This window comes from Pundamilia nyererei, unplaced genomic scaffold (genome assembly GCF_000239375.1).
Source record: "Pundamilia nyererei isolate P.nyererei 1_Seehausen unplaced genomic scaffold, PunNye1.0 scaffold00089, whole genome shotgun sequence".
Taxonomy (NCBI): Eukaryota; Metazoa; Chordata; class Actinopteri; order Cichliformes; family Cichlidae; genus Pundamilia; species Pundamilia nyererei.
Genome location: NW_005187490.1, coordinates 263,618 through 283,067, shown reverse-complemented (window position 1 = coordinate 283,067; position 19,450 = coordinate 263,618). Strand labels below are relative to the sequence as shown.

Here is a 19,450-nt window from a genome sequence, read left to right as displayed (position 1 = left end):
TGCACTGAACCTAATCGAGCAGCACAGTCCCACAGGGAGACCCACAAACCAGCTCTGAATATAAGACAGTCTTGGTGCATAGATTGAAAGACTCCAGCATTGTAGGTCAAAGGAATAATAAAAAAAAAAGACCATCAGCGAAGATCTGTTCCTCCTCGTGGACGGCCTCCTGCTCGTTTATCTCTGGTGGGCTTCTGAGCGTTTGCAGCGAGCGCTCTGCAGGAGAGGAGCGAACAGCTGGAGTGAAGCTCTGACAGCTGTCAGAACAAAGAACGAGGCTTTAATGGGGGGAAAAGGTGGTTAATTGAGTCCGGTGGGAGCAGCAGCTGTATGGGCGGGCACACTCGGTGTGCTCGACAGCAAACCAGGACTGTTCAAGTGCTCCTCCATGAGGAAATGTTCTTCACTGCCATTTTATTGACAATGCGGGAGGCGACGCGGCGTCAGCCTGCTAACATAAAAACCAATAAGCTTGGGTTACAGGGTTTCCACCTGCTCACCCCCTCACTGATCCTTCAGCCTTTCAGTCTTGTGTTGAACTGTGTTCTCAGCAGAGGGGACTGGATGGGCTCTTTGGGCTTTACTTTACACCACCCACAGAAGGATCCACCCCCTTTTTTAACCAGCCTGGGTGGGGCTAAAAGAAGCTGAAAAACCCCCCAAAAAACCTCTCAGCTGATTTATTTGCAGACTTGCCAGACTGCAGTTACTCTTAAATTTGGTCTTTTTTTTTGCCCGTTTCACCCAACTGTTAATTCAAACTACCTTACTAACTGCTGGTGAACAAAGAGGACTTTGTAACGAAGATGGAGCTCACCAACATCTCTAATCACTTCCTGCAACAGTTTCTGGGGGTCACGAGAGATTTTTAATAGACTTTTTTTTTCCCTCGATGATGAAGATGATCCCTAATTTGACCTCTTCACCTCTCTGCTGTCACAGCCCCGGGCCTTTGTGTTGTCCGATAAATTAGAGGCAGACATGACAAAAACCAAAAGAAGCAAAGACACAATCAGATTTGCCTTTTAACTTTCTGAAATCTATTTTGGAAACAAAACAAAAAAAATTAATTAGATGTTTGGAAATATTTTTTTAATGGCGCTGCATTATAAATACATTATGAAGGCTCCGGTTTGGAGGCGCAGAGATAAAGCCTGGATTTGAGTCTGAAAGACGAAATCCCAGAGATGTATTTAATAAAAAACACAGAAACAAAAGAAGTTTTCTTCATCGCTCTATTTGCAAAGCATAAACAAAAGTAAACTGTGTTCTTGTGTATGACATGAAAAAGGTCTTTAAAGGGCTGATGTATAACTTCTCAGCTTCTCACAGTGACCAGCACGTTCTTATACAAACACGAGGCTTCCTGTCAAACTTAGAACACTTTTGATGTGGGCGGGGCTAACACTTGAGAAAAATACTTTTTCATGATGGGTTTTCTGTTTTTAACTTTCAAAGAAAATACATGTGAGACACAAGCTGGGCTAATACAAGTCACCTGTTTTATTTCCACGTGGGCAGACAATGTTAACATCGACCAACTGTGGCAGCAGCTTTTAAAAGAAATCCTTATTTGAGGAGGCTGAATGCTGCGAGAGTGGCAGCTGCAGCACCAGCTGCTGTTTGGACCTCAGCCGCTTAAATTTAAGCCGGGCTCAGACTCCGCCTCCGCCGTCCTCCTCCAATCAGGCAGCAGCTGGCAAGGTCCCCTCTGTATCTGTTCTAGTGGGTTTATTTCTGTTTTAAGTGTTTCTACTCTACACACTACAATAAAGTGTTCTCCTTGTTGATATCTCCCTGCCCCACCTGACGATAATGTATCAAATCTTTAAATATTATCATGTTAAGAGTATACTTTATGCAAATATATATGAGTATGATGAGTGTATTGTATGTATCAGCAGTGAAATATTTTTCAAATAAAATTATTTGTTTCTGTCATCGAGATTCGCCCGTGTTTACAGTCGCCTGCTGTCTTCTTTCACAACTCTCAGCCAATCGGTGAAGCCCGCTGGTATTTTTATATGGTGTTGCCATCCAGCTCGGGCAGAATCTGCAACAGAGAAACGCTGCTGCTGCTGCTTCTCCACCGCCACATGCAGCTGAATAGAGCTGAGCGGTTAAAGCACACTTCAGCAGGACAAAGAGCTTGTAGGTTAACCCGAGAGGTTCGTGGTGGTTTGCTTCCCGCGGCCCTGTAAAGTTGCTCAAAGCATGAGCAGACACTCTGGACGCACATTAAATAATCATGGTTACAGTGGAAGCAGCGTATCTATATTTGATCTGTCCAGCCGAGGTTGGGTCGTTTTCCTGCTACTGAGCATTTCTTTCATCCTCTGCCAAAGCTTCACAAAACCTCAGATGCCGCTTTAAAAATTGAAAGTAAAGTTTCTTCTTGAGACTGTGCGTGTTATGAGAAGGCATCTGAATTTTAATATTTCAAAACTTTCAGTGCTGCTGCATCTGCAGGGATGTCTTCTAAAGCTGAGTCACTGCACGCCGATCACATCTGCAGGCTTCAAACATCACTAATCACGCAGCCTGGATCAGTGTGCGGCGCCAAGACCTGGACGTGAAGCTGTTATAACAGCAGAAGGCTTCAGCAGGACGGCTTGCATTCAAATGACACAATGTTTGACTTATTAATGAGTGATTAACATGTAAACAGCCAGTGTTGGAAACATCTGAGGTGGAGATTTTAATCACCATAAGCACCTTAGGGTTCGAGAGGACTCATTTTCTGCCATGTATATACTTATAGCCACTTTATTAGGTACACCTTTTCAGCTAATTGTTAATATATACCTGATCTAAGTAAATCTATAATCAGCCAATCACATGGCAGCAACTCGATGCATTCAAGGTGACCTGCTGAAGCTCAAACCAAGCATCAGAATAAAAAGAAAGGTGACTTTTAATGTTGTTGCTGCCAGATGGGCTAATTTGAGTATTTCAGAAACAGCGGATCTGCTGGGATTTCCCCAAACAACCATCTTTCAGGTTTAGAGGTTCCAGTGGTCTCAAGTATTGCTGCTGACCATGTCTATCCCTTTATGACAGGGGTGGGCAATTCCAGGCCTCGAGGGCCGGTGTCCTGCAGGTTTTAGATCTCACCTTAGGTCAACACACCTGAATCACATGATTAGTTCGTTACCAGGCCTCTGGAGAACTTCAGGACATGTTGAGGAGCTAATTTAGCCATTTAAATCAGCTGTGTTGGTTCAAGGACACATCTAAAACCTGCAGGGACACCGGCCCTCGAGGCCTGGAGTTGCCCACCTCCAAAATATGAGGAATGTTTCCAAGACCTCATTAATTCTGAGACATGAAGAAAACAGCTTAAATAAGAAAGCGACTGTGATTCTTGAAGGTGTTGTAAATAGCATTTATTTAAAAAAAACAAACCAAAAAACGTGTTCAGCATCTTTTCTGACATCCTGTGTGCTCGCAGCAGTGATGATGGATCTGTGCAGAGTTTCAGAGCACCGCGGTCAAGACTCAGGAGTGGAGCAGAAAATAAACAAGACTTAAACTAACACCTAACTTATCAGAGGGGTGCACTGCAAAACGAAGATCAGTCTTCAGTTAACAGGTGATGATCATATAATCTGATCCGGAGCAAATTATATTCAGAGTTTTGGTTTAAAATCTGTTGCAAGTGGCACATTTCTGTTTGCAGAGCATACCATCAAGTCCCGCCGTAAAGCTACAGCTCTGCAAACTGTGCATGACACAGTTAGTTTCATAGCTCTGATATCCAGCTGTCCAAATAAACAGCAGCACATCGAGCATGCTGAGTTCTAATTTATTAATCCACAGCAGTGTTGCCTTCTGCTGTTTTATTTATATTACTTATACACACACACTATTTATCCCCTCTTTATAATATCTCAGAGTGAGATATATGGCACTCGATCAGATTTGTGAGGAAGAAGAGTAAAAAGCCACATCAAACACCTGGTTTTATGGAAGCGTGCAGAAAATCTGTGTTGACAGAGAAAACTTATAACCACCATTATTACCGTCATCTCTGGGATACTGGGGGTTTTAATTACTGTCGAATCAGCTAACTCAAAGTCTGGCAATGCTGAACCCGCTCTGTAGTGCACCCCTCTGAAGTAAACACATGTATGTTGTGTGAAACGTTGTGACACAAGAAAAAGAGTCCATCTTCACATCAAATTATTGCCCCCCCCCCCCACAGAAATATGCAGAGGCACTGAAATCCACTTTCCCAGTGAGGTACAGTATTCTACAACACACACACAGCACTCAGCATTCACACATGTAAAACAGATCTTTCCTCACGTGTACACAAAGGTCCACTAAACTCTCCTTTGGTTGACAAATAAAAGAGTAAACAGAGCTGGGAGGGGAGGTTTGCTGATGTGCTTCTAGTTCTCATTCATTCGGACGCCGTGTGGACTGAAAGCAGCTGCAGCAGAGGTGCAACACAAGGCAAACTGGTGTTTTGCCACTCAGGAGGAAGAGGTGGTGGTGGAGGAGACACTGGAAAAGACTGTGCTCACACTGAAAGCAACACGCCGCTTAAAATCTACAACTTTGTGCGCTTGCTGGCTGCTAAAGGCCAATCACATGTGTGTGTGCTTCATTAGGTGGCAACGTGTGCAGCTGTGATGAGAATGCAAGAAGCCTTGTTGGTGAAGGTGAAAGCATTTGTTGCTGGAGGTGTGAACACAGAGGTGGAGGGGGGGAGTGTGTAGCAAACCGTCTCATGCAGAGGGTGACGGCATGTCGGGGTCCGGCTCGTAGCGGTATGTGGCCTGAGTCTGGCTGCCGCTGCTGTGCTGCTGCTGCTGCTGGTTGCTGTGTGCGGCCGGGCCCGAGCCGTCCTGAGCCTGCTGGTTCAGGCCCTCGTAGGCCTGTGCTGGCTGGGGGGCTGCACTGCTCTCAGACGCCGGCCCCAGCACCACCTGCTGGGGGAGAGTGTCCAGCTCGTCCACCTGCGGCCCGGGAGGGTGCATGACCACCAGCTGGTCCTGCGGAATGTCTGCGGCCGCCGCTGCCAGGTTGGTGGTCGACTTGGACTTGACGCACTGAAAGTCCACATGCCGACTCTTGCCTTCCTCCTTCTCCCAGGACATCCTGATGAAGGGGCGCTGCACGTAGTTGTAGATGACTTCCGGACGGCCTCCAGGTCGTCGCTTCACCTTCTCTTTGTAGGTCGGGTATCCTGGGAAGGAAGGAACAATATGTAGTCAGGACAAAACAAGCTCGAGTGGAGCTGGGTTGCAAAATAGCTTGCAGACAGATACGCACTAACAGCTATTGGTTGGAGGATGAGGAGAAACAACTACTCACTACAGGTGCGAGTGCACACAAGTTAATGACATACTGTTATTGGTATAAAACCATCATGGGTAGCCTCCTCCAGCAGTCTGAGCTTAGAGCAGTGTAAGTAAGCGAGGATTCAGAGTCACCCGATCCAACCCCAACTATGTTTTATCAAAAAGTTACGTTTTAAGCCAAATCTTAAAAGTAGAGGCTGTCTGCCTCCTGAATCCAAACTAAGCAGCTGAACTATAACTAATGACTCTGTGAGATTCATCATTTGACTCAAACATTGTTTGAGTCAAATGGTGTTTGAGTTAATATAATATGATGGGAAAATAAACCAACAAGTCTCTGCTGATGGCATCAAACTAACCTATATTTTTTTAAAAATTCAACTTGGATATTGTTAATTACTGATAATTGAAAAAATGCGGGATGTGTGGCCCTGATTCTTTTCGAGCTCCAGCTTTGAGACATGCCAGAAGAAAGTGTTACTTGGCTTCACACAGAGGCGAGTGTTACTGGAGAGTTTTAGCATGAAGCTAGAGCTTGTATTTAACATTTTCCTAAAAGTCATGTAATGAAAGCCACATTTACTGGCATTTTACTGTTGTTGTGGAAATTCTTGCCTCAGATTCGGCCTTTTAGATTTTAACAACCTGTTAAACAACATCATTTACTGTGTGTAGCGTGGGTAAAAACGTCCCTCTGCAGGCCCGCAGGAACGCTCCCGTTTGTTCCTGTGAAACTGTTTCCATGACCTACAACTGTTTTTTCTTCCAGGTTTGCTGTTGTGTTTTTTAGCTTGGTAAATGGAGTGATTCTTACATAGCGGAGTACTAGCTAACATTTATACTCCAAAGGATGCATCGGAGAGCAACTTCCTCCTGAACTACAGGAGGTAGAGCAGGCATAACAAGCCATCATGACAAGTACTGTAATGTGAGCTGAAGTACTCTGCAGACTTTTATGCTGCTTATGACGATTAGATAGCGGTCCATCATAAAGCATCATCAAGAAGGTGACTGATGTCTCCTAAATGAATTCATTCCATCCTCTCCTCACACAGACATGACCTCACCAAGTCACTTGTATTAGGAGACGGTAGATACCAATGTGGTCTAAACATAGAGAAGAACTAGGGCAGGGGTCTGCAACCTTTTACACCCAAAGAGCCACTTGGATCCGGTTTCCACGCAAAAGAAAACACTGGGAGCCGCAAATAGTTTTTGAAATCTAAAATGAAGATAACACTGTATATATTGGGTTTTTTTACCTTTATGCTTTGTGTGAACAACTGAAGTAAGTAAGTAAAGTTTATTTATTAACACAAAGCGCTGTACACAAAATTAAAATAAACAATACAATCAATAGACATTATACACAATGTAAAAGATCAAATGTAAATAATGTAAAGAATATAAAATACGTAGATCAACAAAAGGCTTGTTTGAACAGAAAAGTTTTTAACTGCTTTTCACAGAGCAACTAAGGTGTGTTGCTTAAGAAATCCATGAAGTGCTACAGAGAAAATTACATTTTATTTATGTAATTAACACATTTTGAACTCTTAAAGAAACAGAACAAAAGGAAAGACACCCAGCTGAACTAAAATGATCCATGTAGCAAACAAAAACTGTTGTGAGCCGCCACCCTCATATCGCCTTTGGGCTTTTGGAGCCTTGACCTGACTTTTAAAAACTAATGGGGAAAAAAGCACTATGCTGCTAAACTAAAATAGATATTTGCAAAATTCTGCCTAAATATGTATTTAACCTGGTTAATGCGCGTGGCGGGGCGTGGTCTGCAGGGGAGGCGGACGCACCTGAGCGGCACCCGCAATCACACCTCGCCGCCTTAAAGTCTGTGCTCTCTCTGCTGTTGTGTTGGTGTGTCGGGCTGTGAGCGGAAAAGCTACAGCCGGCTGTGTGCGTACAGCAACCGTGTGTGAAAAGTGGTCAATAAAGAGATGCTGAAAAGCGTGTTCATGGAAACATCGTCGGGTCTGCCGTGATAAGTTTACAATAAGACTTATGGTCCCGAACCTCTGCGCACAGCGTCTGCAAATCGGGGCTTTCATCTTTATGCAGGACTGTAAGCTGTCATCTGTGAGGCGTGAGCGGTGTTTGTTTTTAACCATAGTTCACGGTGGAGAACAGCTGCCGACATAATGTGGATTCGAAGATCCATAACTGGCCTACCTGGGGTCGAAAGTCTCGATAAATGCACGGCGTTTCGGTGGGTACACCGGTTTCCGCGAGTGTGACGCTTATTTTGAGCGATGAAAAAATAATAAGATATAATTTTATTTTTATATTTCAAAATCACAATAATCTTAAAAGTTAAAAAAAAGAACTAAACACAAATAAAATACACTTCAGCTAAATACTTCTAATTTATTTTCCCAAACCACCCGGAGCCGCAGTATAAGGACAAAAGAGCCGCATTCGGCTCCAGAGCCGCAGGTTGCCGACCCCTGAACTAGGACAAGAGCTCACCAATTTTATTTTATTTTGAAACTCAAGGGAAACAGGTATAGGGTGAAAAATACTGGGCCCATCATAGGCCCCTGAGGAACTCCACTGCTAACTTGTTTGTTTATAGAACCTGTCATGTGATGATAAAAAGTTGTGATCGAGGTGGAAAAACTGAGGTCAATTATTAGCAATGATTCTGGCACTGAACTAAAAGATGAGCCGGGAATCCTGTAAGTGCATTTGGGGAATAAGGGTCACAGCACCGTGTGGGGCTATGTTGTTCTTGTGCCTTGGGTTCCAGCGATCTGTCACAAAGCAGACTGAACATCCAACGTGCCAAACCTAGTTTGTGACTTTATGTCTCAGACATACTGGTACAGTTTTACTATTGAAACGTTGAATATCCTGAGATATCTACACCTCAGAGCTGATTCTCATTCCCGTTGCTTCAAACTCGGCCACGACCGCTCCAGTGCAAGCCGGAGGTCGCCAACCGATGAAGCCAACAGAACCGCATCATTGATTGAGTTAAACTACCTAAATGATTCTAAGCTGCTGCACTTGATGATACATCTGTGATGGTTTTAGTCCTGGTTGCCACTGGGAGCTAAAGGCTGAGCAGAGCTGTGCCAGCCTGGCTATGAAAAAAAAGCAGTCTGTAGGAAGCTGATAAAGACTCTTTGTGATATCATCTTTGAAAGCAATTACTTTTACAAAATATTTTACATCGGCTTTAGACATTCAAGGACCAGACTGCATTTGAAGACAAACACTATTCTGAAAGCCACGAGTAACAAAAAAACCCTTTGTGGTGTACCTTCAATTCCCAGTCGGATCTTTTTCAGTCCTCTGTCCTTCAGCACCGACTTGGCCACGTCTCTGTTCTCGATGTACTTGAAGAAGCGGTAAAGTTTGGTGCTGTAGATGACTGCGGAAGACAAGAGATACATTCAAAATCGAACTAATGTGAAGTCAGCGCATTAAAATATGAAGAAAAACCGACAACTCTCCGAATGCACGACTTTCCTGCCCTATCTGAGACATTTAAAAGGTAAACAAGAAAAAGCCACACAAACAGAAAGTAAGCGGGAGCTGCAGGAAGTGTTCGTGCCACTGTGGCCTGCTTTCACACACCGAGGCACCTTAGCCTGGTTTCTGTAAAGTGGAGCACGGCCTCCATCAGATTACTGTCACCCAGTTATGAGGCTAACAAACCAGATCAGTGGAGCAGCAGGGTTCACTATGAAATCTTACTCTGCGAGTACTCCTCTCCCATCTGCGGTGGGTACTCTTCGTCCCAGTCCACCACATCGTCGTCAGTCAGCACCACCACGTGACACTCCCTCTCTCCGCTCTGGGCGCTGGCCACCATCAGCGGCAGCACCATCTCCTCCAGGTAACACTCAAACTGACGCCGGGCTCCGTCGTTGGACAGCTCGTGCATGAGGGCGCCTGAGGACGAACAGACCAGACGTCATTGTGGACAGAAAGCAGAAGCCAGAAACGATACTGAGCTGTGATTTTTGCTCTAATCAAAGCAAGTAGAAGACTTTAATTACTCCACATGAACGACTATCTGTATCAAACTTGTTACTGTATTGGAATAATAATAGAAACAGTCGAGACACTCAGGTAATCCTGAATAGAAGCATATGGAGGAGCCTTTTAACTGTGGGTTGTTTTTTTAATCAAATTTGACTAACAGTTCTGAAAATGCAGTTTGTGTCCACAGAAGTTATTTCTAAAGAAGACTAGAAGGTGGTGGTGGAGGCACCACATGATTCAACCTTTAGCAGGAATAATTGGAAATCGGGCTGGACCATATCATACCGTTCACGGTAATACCGGTATAATGTTCGGCAACGATACGAAAATGAAAATATCGCGATAGAATATGTGTAAAACACGCATGCGCAGTGCCTTTGCTTTCATACGCACATGGCGGCCACGGAGAATGAGAAGAACGAAAGCGGATCGTTGAATGAAACGGATGAACCAGAATTGGTTTGTGAAAATGCTGCAACTTCAGTGGTGTGGAACTGGTTTAGCTTTCGTCCATCAGATACACAAGAAAGCACTATTTTTGGTAGCGCATGCTAGCAGGCCGTCGTCATTACTGTGTTTTTTAGAAAATACGGCACACTTAAAATCAATCTTTTGATTTTTCTGAAAATCGACAGGGCCCTTATGTATGAACTCTGGTTGTGTTTACTGACCTCGAAACAATTTTATGTGGTACACGGCGCTCGAAAATCTGTCAAATGTTTTAGTACGACTTTGCTAAGCTACGAACCCGCACTACTTGATGGATTGTTGGAGCATTACGGCTATCGTAGGCAGGCGCCTCGCGGAGTGATACGTACTGTGCTTCAACATAATATTACCGTATTGTGTGTGTATAACCTCTTTTAAGTTATGTGGATGTCATACGTGGTTATGCTGAGGATATGTCGGCCAGTTTCCACTGGAAATGTGTTTTGGTTAAACTGTCAGTAAGGATTTTGCATTTGCACTTTTATATTTTTATATAACTTTAATGCACATAAAAAAAAAAAACAGCTGCTTGTTTAAGTGAAAATACACTGATTTTTTTTTTTGCACTAATAAAGTTGTGGAGTTGTAAAGTATTTTGTCTCGTGTCAATTATATCATCAGTTATGTCGTTATCGCAAATTTTCAAATGTGTATCGTGATAAATATTTTTGGTCATATCGCCCTGCTCTAATTTGATTTAATCGTTCATTGAATGTCTTTATCAGTCTCTCAGAGTGTTGTGGAGGAATTGTGGCTCACTCTTCGTTACAATGCTGCTTCAGTTCATTGAGGTTTGCGGGCATTTGTTTATGCACGGCTTTCTTAAGGTTCCACCGCAAGCTTTAGCTCTCAGACAGATGCCCTCACATTTGACTATAAAATACGCCTCAGTGTGGCTGCAAAACAGACCCAAAGCATAGACCTCCAACGCTGTGCTGCGAGTTGATACGAGATGTTTGTGCTGATATGCCGTGTTTGATTTTCACCACATGTGGCACGGTGCATTAATGCTGAACATCTCAACTTTGGCTTTGAAGGAGATTGTTCCAGTAGAGGTTTGCTCAGATGCAACTTTATCTAAACTGTGCAGCCCTTTTCTTTTCAGAGGGGAGAGGCTTTCTCCTAACAACCTTTCCTTGTTCAGTCTTTTTTATTATACTGTCATGAACTTTAACATTTAACATTTAACAAGCTAACTGAGGCTTGTAGAGCCTGAGCTCTTGGGATTTTTGCAGTTTCTCTAAGCATTGTGCCATCTGACCTTGGGATGAATTTCCTGTGGCATCCACTCCTGGGAAGAACTGCAACTGTCCTGAATGTTTTCCACTTGAGGAGAATATTTTTCAGTGTATAATGGTGGACTTTGAAATCATTAGAAATGGCCTTATAACCTTTCCCAGACTGACTTCATGGCAGCAACAGTTGCTGTTCTAAGATCTTTGATGATGATTTTTAAACTTCTAACTTTTCAAAAGTGCTCACACTCGGGTGTCCCCTTTCACTCACCATGTGTTCATGCACCACTCTGCATTTAATCATTAGTTATTATTAATCTCTGACTCCTCCCCCTCACACCAGCCAATCATCTTGTCATGTGTTGTTGCTCACCTGTGGTTGTATTTACTTAATGTTTATTAAGATTTAAGGTTTATTAATTAATATTTGTAAGCTGTACTGTGACACAAAAGATAAATATCAGCCAGTGACATCGGTAAATATTCTGCTACTGAGCTGATATATCAGTACATCCCTGGTGTTTCTACCTGGAACAGCAATCAATTGAAATCACAGACATGCTGACTGAAAAAAAGAACTCTAAAAAGTAGAATTAAAAAAAATCCCATCCTGTTGTGGATTAATTAACTTTACCAGCTTTGGCTTGTTATGTGCGTGCCTGCATAACAAGCACTGAATCTCACAGCTAATCATGACCTACTTTAGAGCTCAGCATAGAGCAGCAGCAAGCAGCAGGCTGCGCGCTGAAGCCACTCCTCCCACACACTCAGACACACAAACAAGAGGCACAGCCATGCACAACGACAACAACAACAAACGTCCATCACACGCAGCATTGTCACAAACCAGTACAATGTAGCTGTGCAATCAATTTAAGCAAACAATGTTATTTCAGCTCTTTCTTTTTCTCAATAAATCAATCGCATAATCTGCTCCACATTCAACTGATGGCTTCAGTAAAGGACAGTGAACAATATCCAGCCTGTTAGTGTGAAATATTGCTTTCCTATTCCTGAAGTAACTGCCTGTACCCATGCAACATGCAGAGACGTGTACTTTTTCCCATTAAAAAACAAAAGAAGTAAAAAACCAACACACTCACCAAACTGTGCACTGACAGAAGGAGGAACTACATCAGTGTGCATGCAGTAAATCAACAGCTAGCCATTTAGATACTCACTGAGGTCTCTGCACTTGATGGTGCTGTAGTTGAAGGAGATACAGAGGTAGTCACATGCCTCCCTCAGCTCGGGAATGGAAACGCCGTCAGGGCAGCGGATTATCCCCGACTTGTAGTAATCCTGCCATTTTCAGCGGCGCGATCGCACACATAAACGGACGGAGCGGTGGATGTTCATGCACGCACATGAGCAAGGGAGAAAAAACAAGGCGCCATTATTAATGCTGCTGCTGCTGAGAGAGAGCGAAAGAGAGGATGAGGAGAGGGGGGAGGGATGGAGAGCGAGCGAGCGAGTGGAGATGAAAGTAAAAAGCAACGTCACAGAGGAGAGAGAGGCTTAGAGGAGAAAGGGTGAAGGGTGATGAAAGTAAAAGCTTCCGACGTCAGCCTCCCTCCCTGCCCCACTTTCCATCCTCTGTCTGTCCCTGTGCACCCTCACGGTGGCTGTTACCCAGGAGACTTTCTACTGATGGGGAGAAAAAGAAAGAGTGGAGACACTCGGGGCACACAGGACAGAAAGTTCTGGCACATCTCATTTCCTGCTCTGCCTCATGTCTCCTTGTGTAATTCCCACAGACATGCAGGCTTTTGCCAAAATCCATTATACCACGACCACAATCGAGCAGCTTTTTGCCCGTTGTTACTAATGCTCTCCCAAAGAGAAGAGGCAAACACATAACATTTTACACCTGCCACAAACACTTTTGGAAGCAGACAACTTGGACGGCTTTCAGAATATTTCCTCTCCTCAGGCTGCTGTTGTGCTAATGATTATTTTGCTATGAACAGATGAAATCAGCATTAATGAACGAGCATGTTCACTGCGGTCTGTGCACTGGGTGCTCTTTCAGCTGGACAGTAAATAGTCCAGGAAAAAGAAGCAGCAGTATGCTGTAACACATACCAAACATTTCAAACCACAACTGTATTCATATCTGTGCATAACAGTCTTTACGTTATCTCACATTATTTTCACCAGCAGTTCCTCTTTCCGTTGTACTCTCAGATAAAAACATGCAACGTGACACCTGCAGTTTTTTCCCCTCTGTAAAAAGCTCCACTAACATAAAAGTTTCCTTCACGGCCTTACGAGACACTTTTACACGATCCAGCAAACCAGACAGTCCTGCAGCCTCTGGGTCAGATTCACCTTTTAAAGCTGGCCAAGTTTCTTTCAGAAGGGATCTTTGTTTTCAGCTTGTTCGCACAGTATTAGCATTATAAGCCAGCTTCTCCCATCAAAGCATGCCCCGAGGGGCCGTGGGTTCTCGACGTGTTGAGTGCTTTTGCAATAGTTTATACTGACAGTTTTTTTTTTCATGTTGGGGGTTAGTTGTCAATTGGTGCATACAAGAAAATCCCTACCTCCCGTTCCTTCTTTATCAGTTTTGCTTTTAATTACGGCCGCTGACGTGTCACGCTGTAATAATTCTCCCCTTCAGTTTTCTTTTAGCAGAAAAGAATTTAAGGGTATAAAATCTGACTTGATAAATACCTAAAAACTGATATGTGTTATTTTTGTACACTTAGCCACTGCAAAACTTTTATGACAAAAGCAGATAAATGAGGGACAGTGACACCGGTAAATGTCACCTTATTTACTAGTTGCTTAGCAGCCGATACGCGACAAGACACTTGGCTGATGTATTTTTGCATCCTCACCGGAAGTACTCTGCTGCACCTGGCACAATTTAAATTCTGCAGTATTTAATTAAAGTGATTCTTTCTTTCTTCGGGCAAAACAAATGACAAAAGAGTAATAATCTATGTTAGAGGAAAGAGCAGGAAGCATTTAGTTCCTCTCTCTACATTTAACTGCAATGCCTCAACTTTAATTTGTATTAGACGTCTTTAGACGGCACAAATTGACATTTTAGTGATACTAAACCTCACCTAGTACAACTGCACATTGGACTTTCACATGAATCTACCTCTGAGTGTGAGCGTGTTAAACTGTTATCCCTGTTACCTGGTGATGGGCTACAGAATGAAGAAGCAGACAGCTAGTGTGGTGACTAAAGTGCATGGTGTGGTATTGTGCTGGTAGTTTATAGGTGCAGTGTGTGAAAAATACGTGGAACAAGCAGTAATATGGTAATATTCTTGTTCATGTATGTGGTGACTATAAAAATAATATACAAAGAAATTCTTTGTAGTGAAGCGGAGTGTTAAAACAGATGAAAATGTCCACTGTGGCGATTTTTAATGCTACTTCTTCTTCTTCTACTCTACTCTCTACTATTCAAGTCAATTTTAAGCCAACCAGCATTCTACCTGTGGATAAAGTCCCTGTCAGGCCACCCGCTTCTAGCATTTTGGAGGACTGAATGTCTCCGTCACACAATCCCTCTCTAAAAGGGACACAAATGTAGGACCATAAATCATTTGCAAGAGTTGCTGAATTGCAGCAAAAGCCCCCAAAATCTTAGCAAGACTATACCAGGATAGGTGGATATGACTGAACTGCACTGCAATGTACGGGTGCTTCTATTTAGCCCACATCATATGAACAGATGGAAGAAGAGCTTCAATTTTAAATAAACTCACATCAGCTTCTTATCCTCTGCAACCCACTAGAATATGCCAGCATGTGGCATACAGGTCTGACTGTAACTATAGGATCCCACCAGAAACAGACACTTTACTGAGACTGCAAATATTCTCAGCAGATATACGACCCCAACTTTCCTCAATGAGCTGTGCTTCTTAGAATAAAAAGAGCTGATGTTGTGTCTTTAGGATACAACATCAGCTTGTTTGAGGTACTTTGCTGCTTCTGTAATTGCAATCCCTGTGTGGGTAACTACATATTTATTTTAGGACCTATGATAACCATAATAAATGAGAGTTTAAAACCTTTTTAGATCATGCAAATAACCCAACGTTTTCAGAGAGGTTCTGGGCCCCAAACACAGGATTGGAAAAAGATAGAGAAAGGTTACAAAAAAGAATGAATATGCCGAAATAATCACACAGAGAATACAAGAGAAGACACTCATTGGGTCTGTGGTTAATAGAGGGGAAATGGAAAAGTCTGAGACAAAGTCAGGGAAAGAAATGACAGTGAAGCGAACACTAATGAGAGGATTACACAGAAAGTGACCGACACACAGACACCGTGTACATCCTTTCTCACCAGGATGGCTCTGAAGACAGTGGAGCTGATACCATCTGCCACCTCAAACTCTCCTTTTTCATTGGGCCGAGTGAAATTGTTGTCCCGCCCAGAACCGAACATCCTGAAAATACACGGCAGGTTTTTTTTAATGACTGCAAACAACGGCTGAACAGATAAATGACCATCTATTTGTACTGCCATGCTTTGTGTTCATTAAAATGCATAAGCTGCTGATGATATACCTGGCCTGTGTTATCTCTATGCAGTTATAATCTAACAGAGAACTTGATTTTTGGTCTGATTTTCAGAGTGACTACCTCAACACTTATTTTTGTTGGTAAAAAAATAAAACTTAAAAGTTAATGTGCTCTGATGTGGTCTGGACAATTACCTGCCCAGCATGGTGTTAGGCTGAGCTGTGAAAATAGCAGGATCCACCACAAATCGTGTGTTGTCCACAATGAGTGTTACTCTTTCTCCCAGTCTCAGCCCACTGCGATGTCCTTCTTTACTGCTCAGGTCATAGATGTAGATCATATCAGAGGATCCTTGGCTCAAAGTTTTGGAGTGGTGGTCACCTCCAGGAGAAGCCAGGGAACGAGGTATGTGTCCTACGTGGGAATGGGGAAGAGAAACCCTGGGTGGACGTGGGCTGGAGGACCTGGATGATGAGCCTCCTTCGCCACGTTCACGGTCTACGGATGGAGAAATGTGGACGATTAATGCAGAGAATATTTGGCCTGCTTTTACCATCTACAACAAGCACCTTTATCCTCCTCACCGTGCTGCCGAGTGGGAGAGGTAACATTCCTGATGCAAGGCGTCAACTGGCTCTCTCCCCGCTCATGGGAGGAGTCGCGTGAACGATCGCTGGAGCGCCGCCGCTGCTGTTCCCGGTAATGTTCTGCTCCTCCTCCTCTTTCTCTCGCACCGCCACTGGCACCGCCCCCGTACAGACTCATGGTCCTGACCTCCGGCCGCTGCTGGTGGTTGCAGTCCAACGCTGACACACCACACTGCTCACTTGTGAAGAGATGGGAGGCAATCACAATGACGCACATCTCGTAAAGTTCGATTATTAAAAATAAATAGTAATAGGATGCAGTAGAATAAAACTAGAGAAGATTAACAGAGATTTTTTAAGAACACTTGATGCCTCCTACAGTTATACATGTCAGGTCAACTAGCTACAGCTGTGTAAGGTACATAAAACCCTGCAATGCTTTTACTATGAAATGGATGCAGAACATGTCGAGTTATGCGCTAATAGTGTAATGCAGTAACATGTAGATGACCGAGATAGTGCATCAACACAAAGACTGACTCGTACACTAATTAACCAGGTGAGATTAGACCTCGAGTCCTGACTCTAATATAAGCCAGTTTCAGATTAAGACCTACAACCTTCTCCAGGTGAAGCCAATAAATGCCCACATACTTTTAGACTAATTAAGGCTATTATTGTTTGGCTCCGTATCTTTATCTCTATCACTTCTGTGGCTTTTATATACATAAAAGCAGCATAATCCTGCATTTCTTTACTGTCTTATGGAAATCCATGATTGCAAAGATTAAACAGGTTTTTTTAATTTAATGAAAGCAACTGCCAAATACTGGTTCTCATAAATTAAGAGTGGAATCAATACAAGTCAGAAATTGCATTACTTTGTTTGTCTGCTGCAATGATGACCTTCATCTGCCCTTCTCATTTATTCCTTAATATTTAGAGCAACTAGCATAATTTCATTAGAGCAAAACGGAAAATATAAGAAGATTTGGTATTAATTATTAGGTCGCAAAACTTTAAAGTATACCAATCTCTAAAATGTTTATCCCATATATATATATACATATATTAAGCGTTTCGTTAACTGTGTCTGTAGCTCTAGAAAAACACCTCATATCTGACAGCTTCTCATCGTCTTATACTTCATAGAGCTGAACAGTGAGTAGATAATCGAGCAACTCCATAAAGGTTTTTATATTTAAAGCATCCCTTTAGAAACTCATTCAAAGCAGCCATTCAGGTTTGATGTGCTCAAAGCTTCGAGTCCAAGTGGGACGGCACTAATGATCGCACAGAAACCCAAAGTACTGATGCGTGACTTCATGGAGCGGCGAGGCACATTACTCTGTGCGTCGACTGCATCCTCTCTAGACTCATTCGCACTGTCGTGCAGAAATCGCTCGAGGAGCAACAGAGTAGTTTTTTACATGCCGAGCCGCGGGACGAGAAAAGTCTGCAGTCAACTCGCGTGAACCCCAACAGGCCCTAAGTGCTGCAGAAACACAACTGCGCCAAACTGTGAGCACCACCGACCTCAGCCTTCAGCTACAGGCACACACTACATCAGCATCAATTAGAGGGTGTATCCATGTGAAACAATCTGAGTGAGACGAACTCACTTGGCTACAGGACAACAAAGAGAAATCGTCTCGATTGTTTATTTGCTCCACAAGCTGGTTTTTCACAGGTTTTTGACAGATAGGTAACGACCGATCCACCTTGCTTCGGAGTGAGCGATGCTTCCTTGAGTGTTTTTTCCAGAGACAGACAAGCAGCCCTGAGAGAGCTCTTACAATATCTGCCCTCCATTTCAGAAAGGAGTTAAACACACAAGCTCCTGCGTGCATTAATGCACTCGAGAAATGCAGAAGCAGGCACGCACACTCAAGCGAAAAGCAACTCGCTTCCATTATTGGCTTCAGGCTTTCATTGTTTTAAGACTGAAAGAGAAATACTTGCAAAAACGGATCTTCAGTCATGTTAAACTACATGACAAATACCAAATGTAAAGCATTATCTATACTTTTACATATATAGGTGCTCATATTAAACACTGACAAAGTTTCAAAAAAGTACAAAACAATCCCCAGGAGCCCAAAGCTCAGGTTCAGATTGTTCTAAACACTGTTTCAGACATTTTATCTGCTCGTGAATCTTTGTGATGTCACATAGCAGGGATTTCTCACTCTATCATTATTTTGAACTGTTAATCATGCAAAGCTATTATATGAGCTGGACACTAGCTTAACATGTCCCCTTCAACCAGATCTTAGAGATGTGAACATCAATTTTCTCCACATTCTTCCCCCAAAAATACTAAAATTCAGATGCCGTCAGTACATTCTGTTAATTTTAACCCAGGATCAACAAATATGGATTCGTTTGAACTGTGAATCATACAAAGCTGCCTTAGGAGATTCCCAAAATAAAAAGATGGAGCTAAAATGAGCTTACACAGAATACAGGTGCAGTACACTGAAGTCATATAATGTAGTTACAAGCAGACGAATAGGATGAATAGGGAACATAAAATCTGCTTGGATAGCTGTGTGATAATTATATCACTGCATTTACTATCAACACAGGTCTGTACCAAACGGTTAATGACAGTATTGATTAATCTGACTCAATTATTTATTTGTTTGAAAGAAAACTTGAAAAGGACTATAAAATACATGAATGTCTTTAGCCTAATAACAGTCCAGAACCTAAAGGTTGACAAATCACTGAAGTGTACAAAAATGTAACCAAACAGTTACTAACACAGTACTGTACTACCAAAGGTTCTGATAATTAAATCATTATTTAGTTATTACTGATTGATAACTCTGTTAGATGTGTTGATGAATGCACCCATTATAGATCCACTGCGACAGTACAGCTGGCTCTTTGATCAATAGCACTGAGCTTATAAGGCAGAAACAAATCCAGGTCTCAGTAATGAAGAGAGCTGGGTCTCCCGAGAGGAGTCGCTATGAAATATGATGATGACCGTCTACTGGAGGTGATATCATCAGAGAGACATAAAATGGAAGAAACAGGCTGACTTCTTCCATAAAAAAGTGGCTTCTTCCTGTAAAAGTGGCTTCAACTCTGACAATGACAACACATATAAGTTGTTACATTAACATACACTAAAAAGCGTCTGGTCTGGATTTCTAACATGTATTCTGTTCAGTCTTTTCAATTTGAACTTGAACATGATCATCGAGGAGGACAACATTTAGGGCATCACTCAAACTGTACATCAAAATAAAGATGATAACAGAGAAGAGGTGAGAGTGTCTACTTATAGTAACTAGCATCCACTGCCACAATGTGGG

At 42.8% G+C, this 19,450-nt stretch overlaps 1 protein-coding gene across 2 annotated transcripts in view; it reads right to left on the bottom strand.

The window, feature by feature from the left end:
• Positions 1-3,364: 3,364 nt before the first annotated feature.
• The window catches only part of LOC102209375 (BTB/POZ domain-containing protein 10-like), a 23,907-nt gene continuing 7,821 nt past the window's right edge, over positions 3,365-19,450 (bottom strand). For both annotated transcript variants that reach the window (XM_005739058.1, XM_005739057.2), the window contains exons 2-8: positions 16,122-16,363; positions 15,732-16,035; positions 15,359-15,461; positions 12,223-12,343; positions 9,027-9,224; positions 8,590-8,700; positions 3,365-5,194 (exon numbers count right to left, since the gene is read on the bottom strand). In XM_005739058.1, the coding sequence (XP_005739115.1) occupies positions 4,734-5,194; positions 8,590-8,700; positions 9,027-9,224; positions 12,223-12,343; positions 15,359-15,461; positions 15,732-16,035; positions 16,122-16,302 (1,479 nt within the window). In that variant the 5' untranslated portion in view covers positions 16,303-16,363 and the 3' untranslated portion in view covers positions 3,365-4,733. The remainder of the gene's footprint in view (positions 5,195-8,589; positions 8,701-9,026; positions 9,225-12,222; positions 12,344-15,358; positions 15,462-15,731; positions 16,036-16,121; positions 16,364-19,450) is intronic.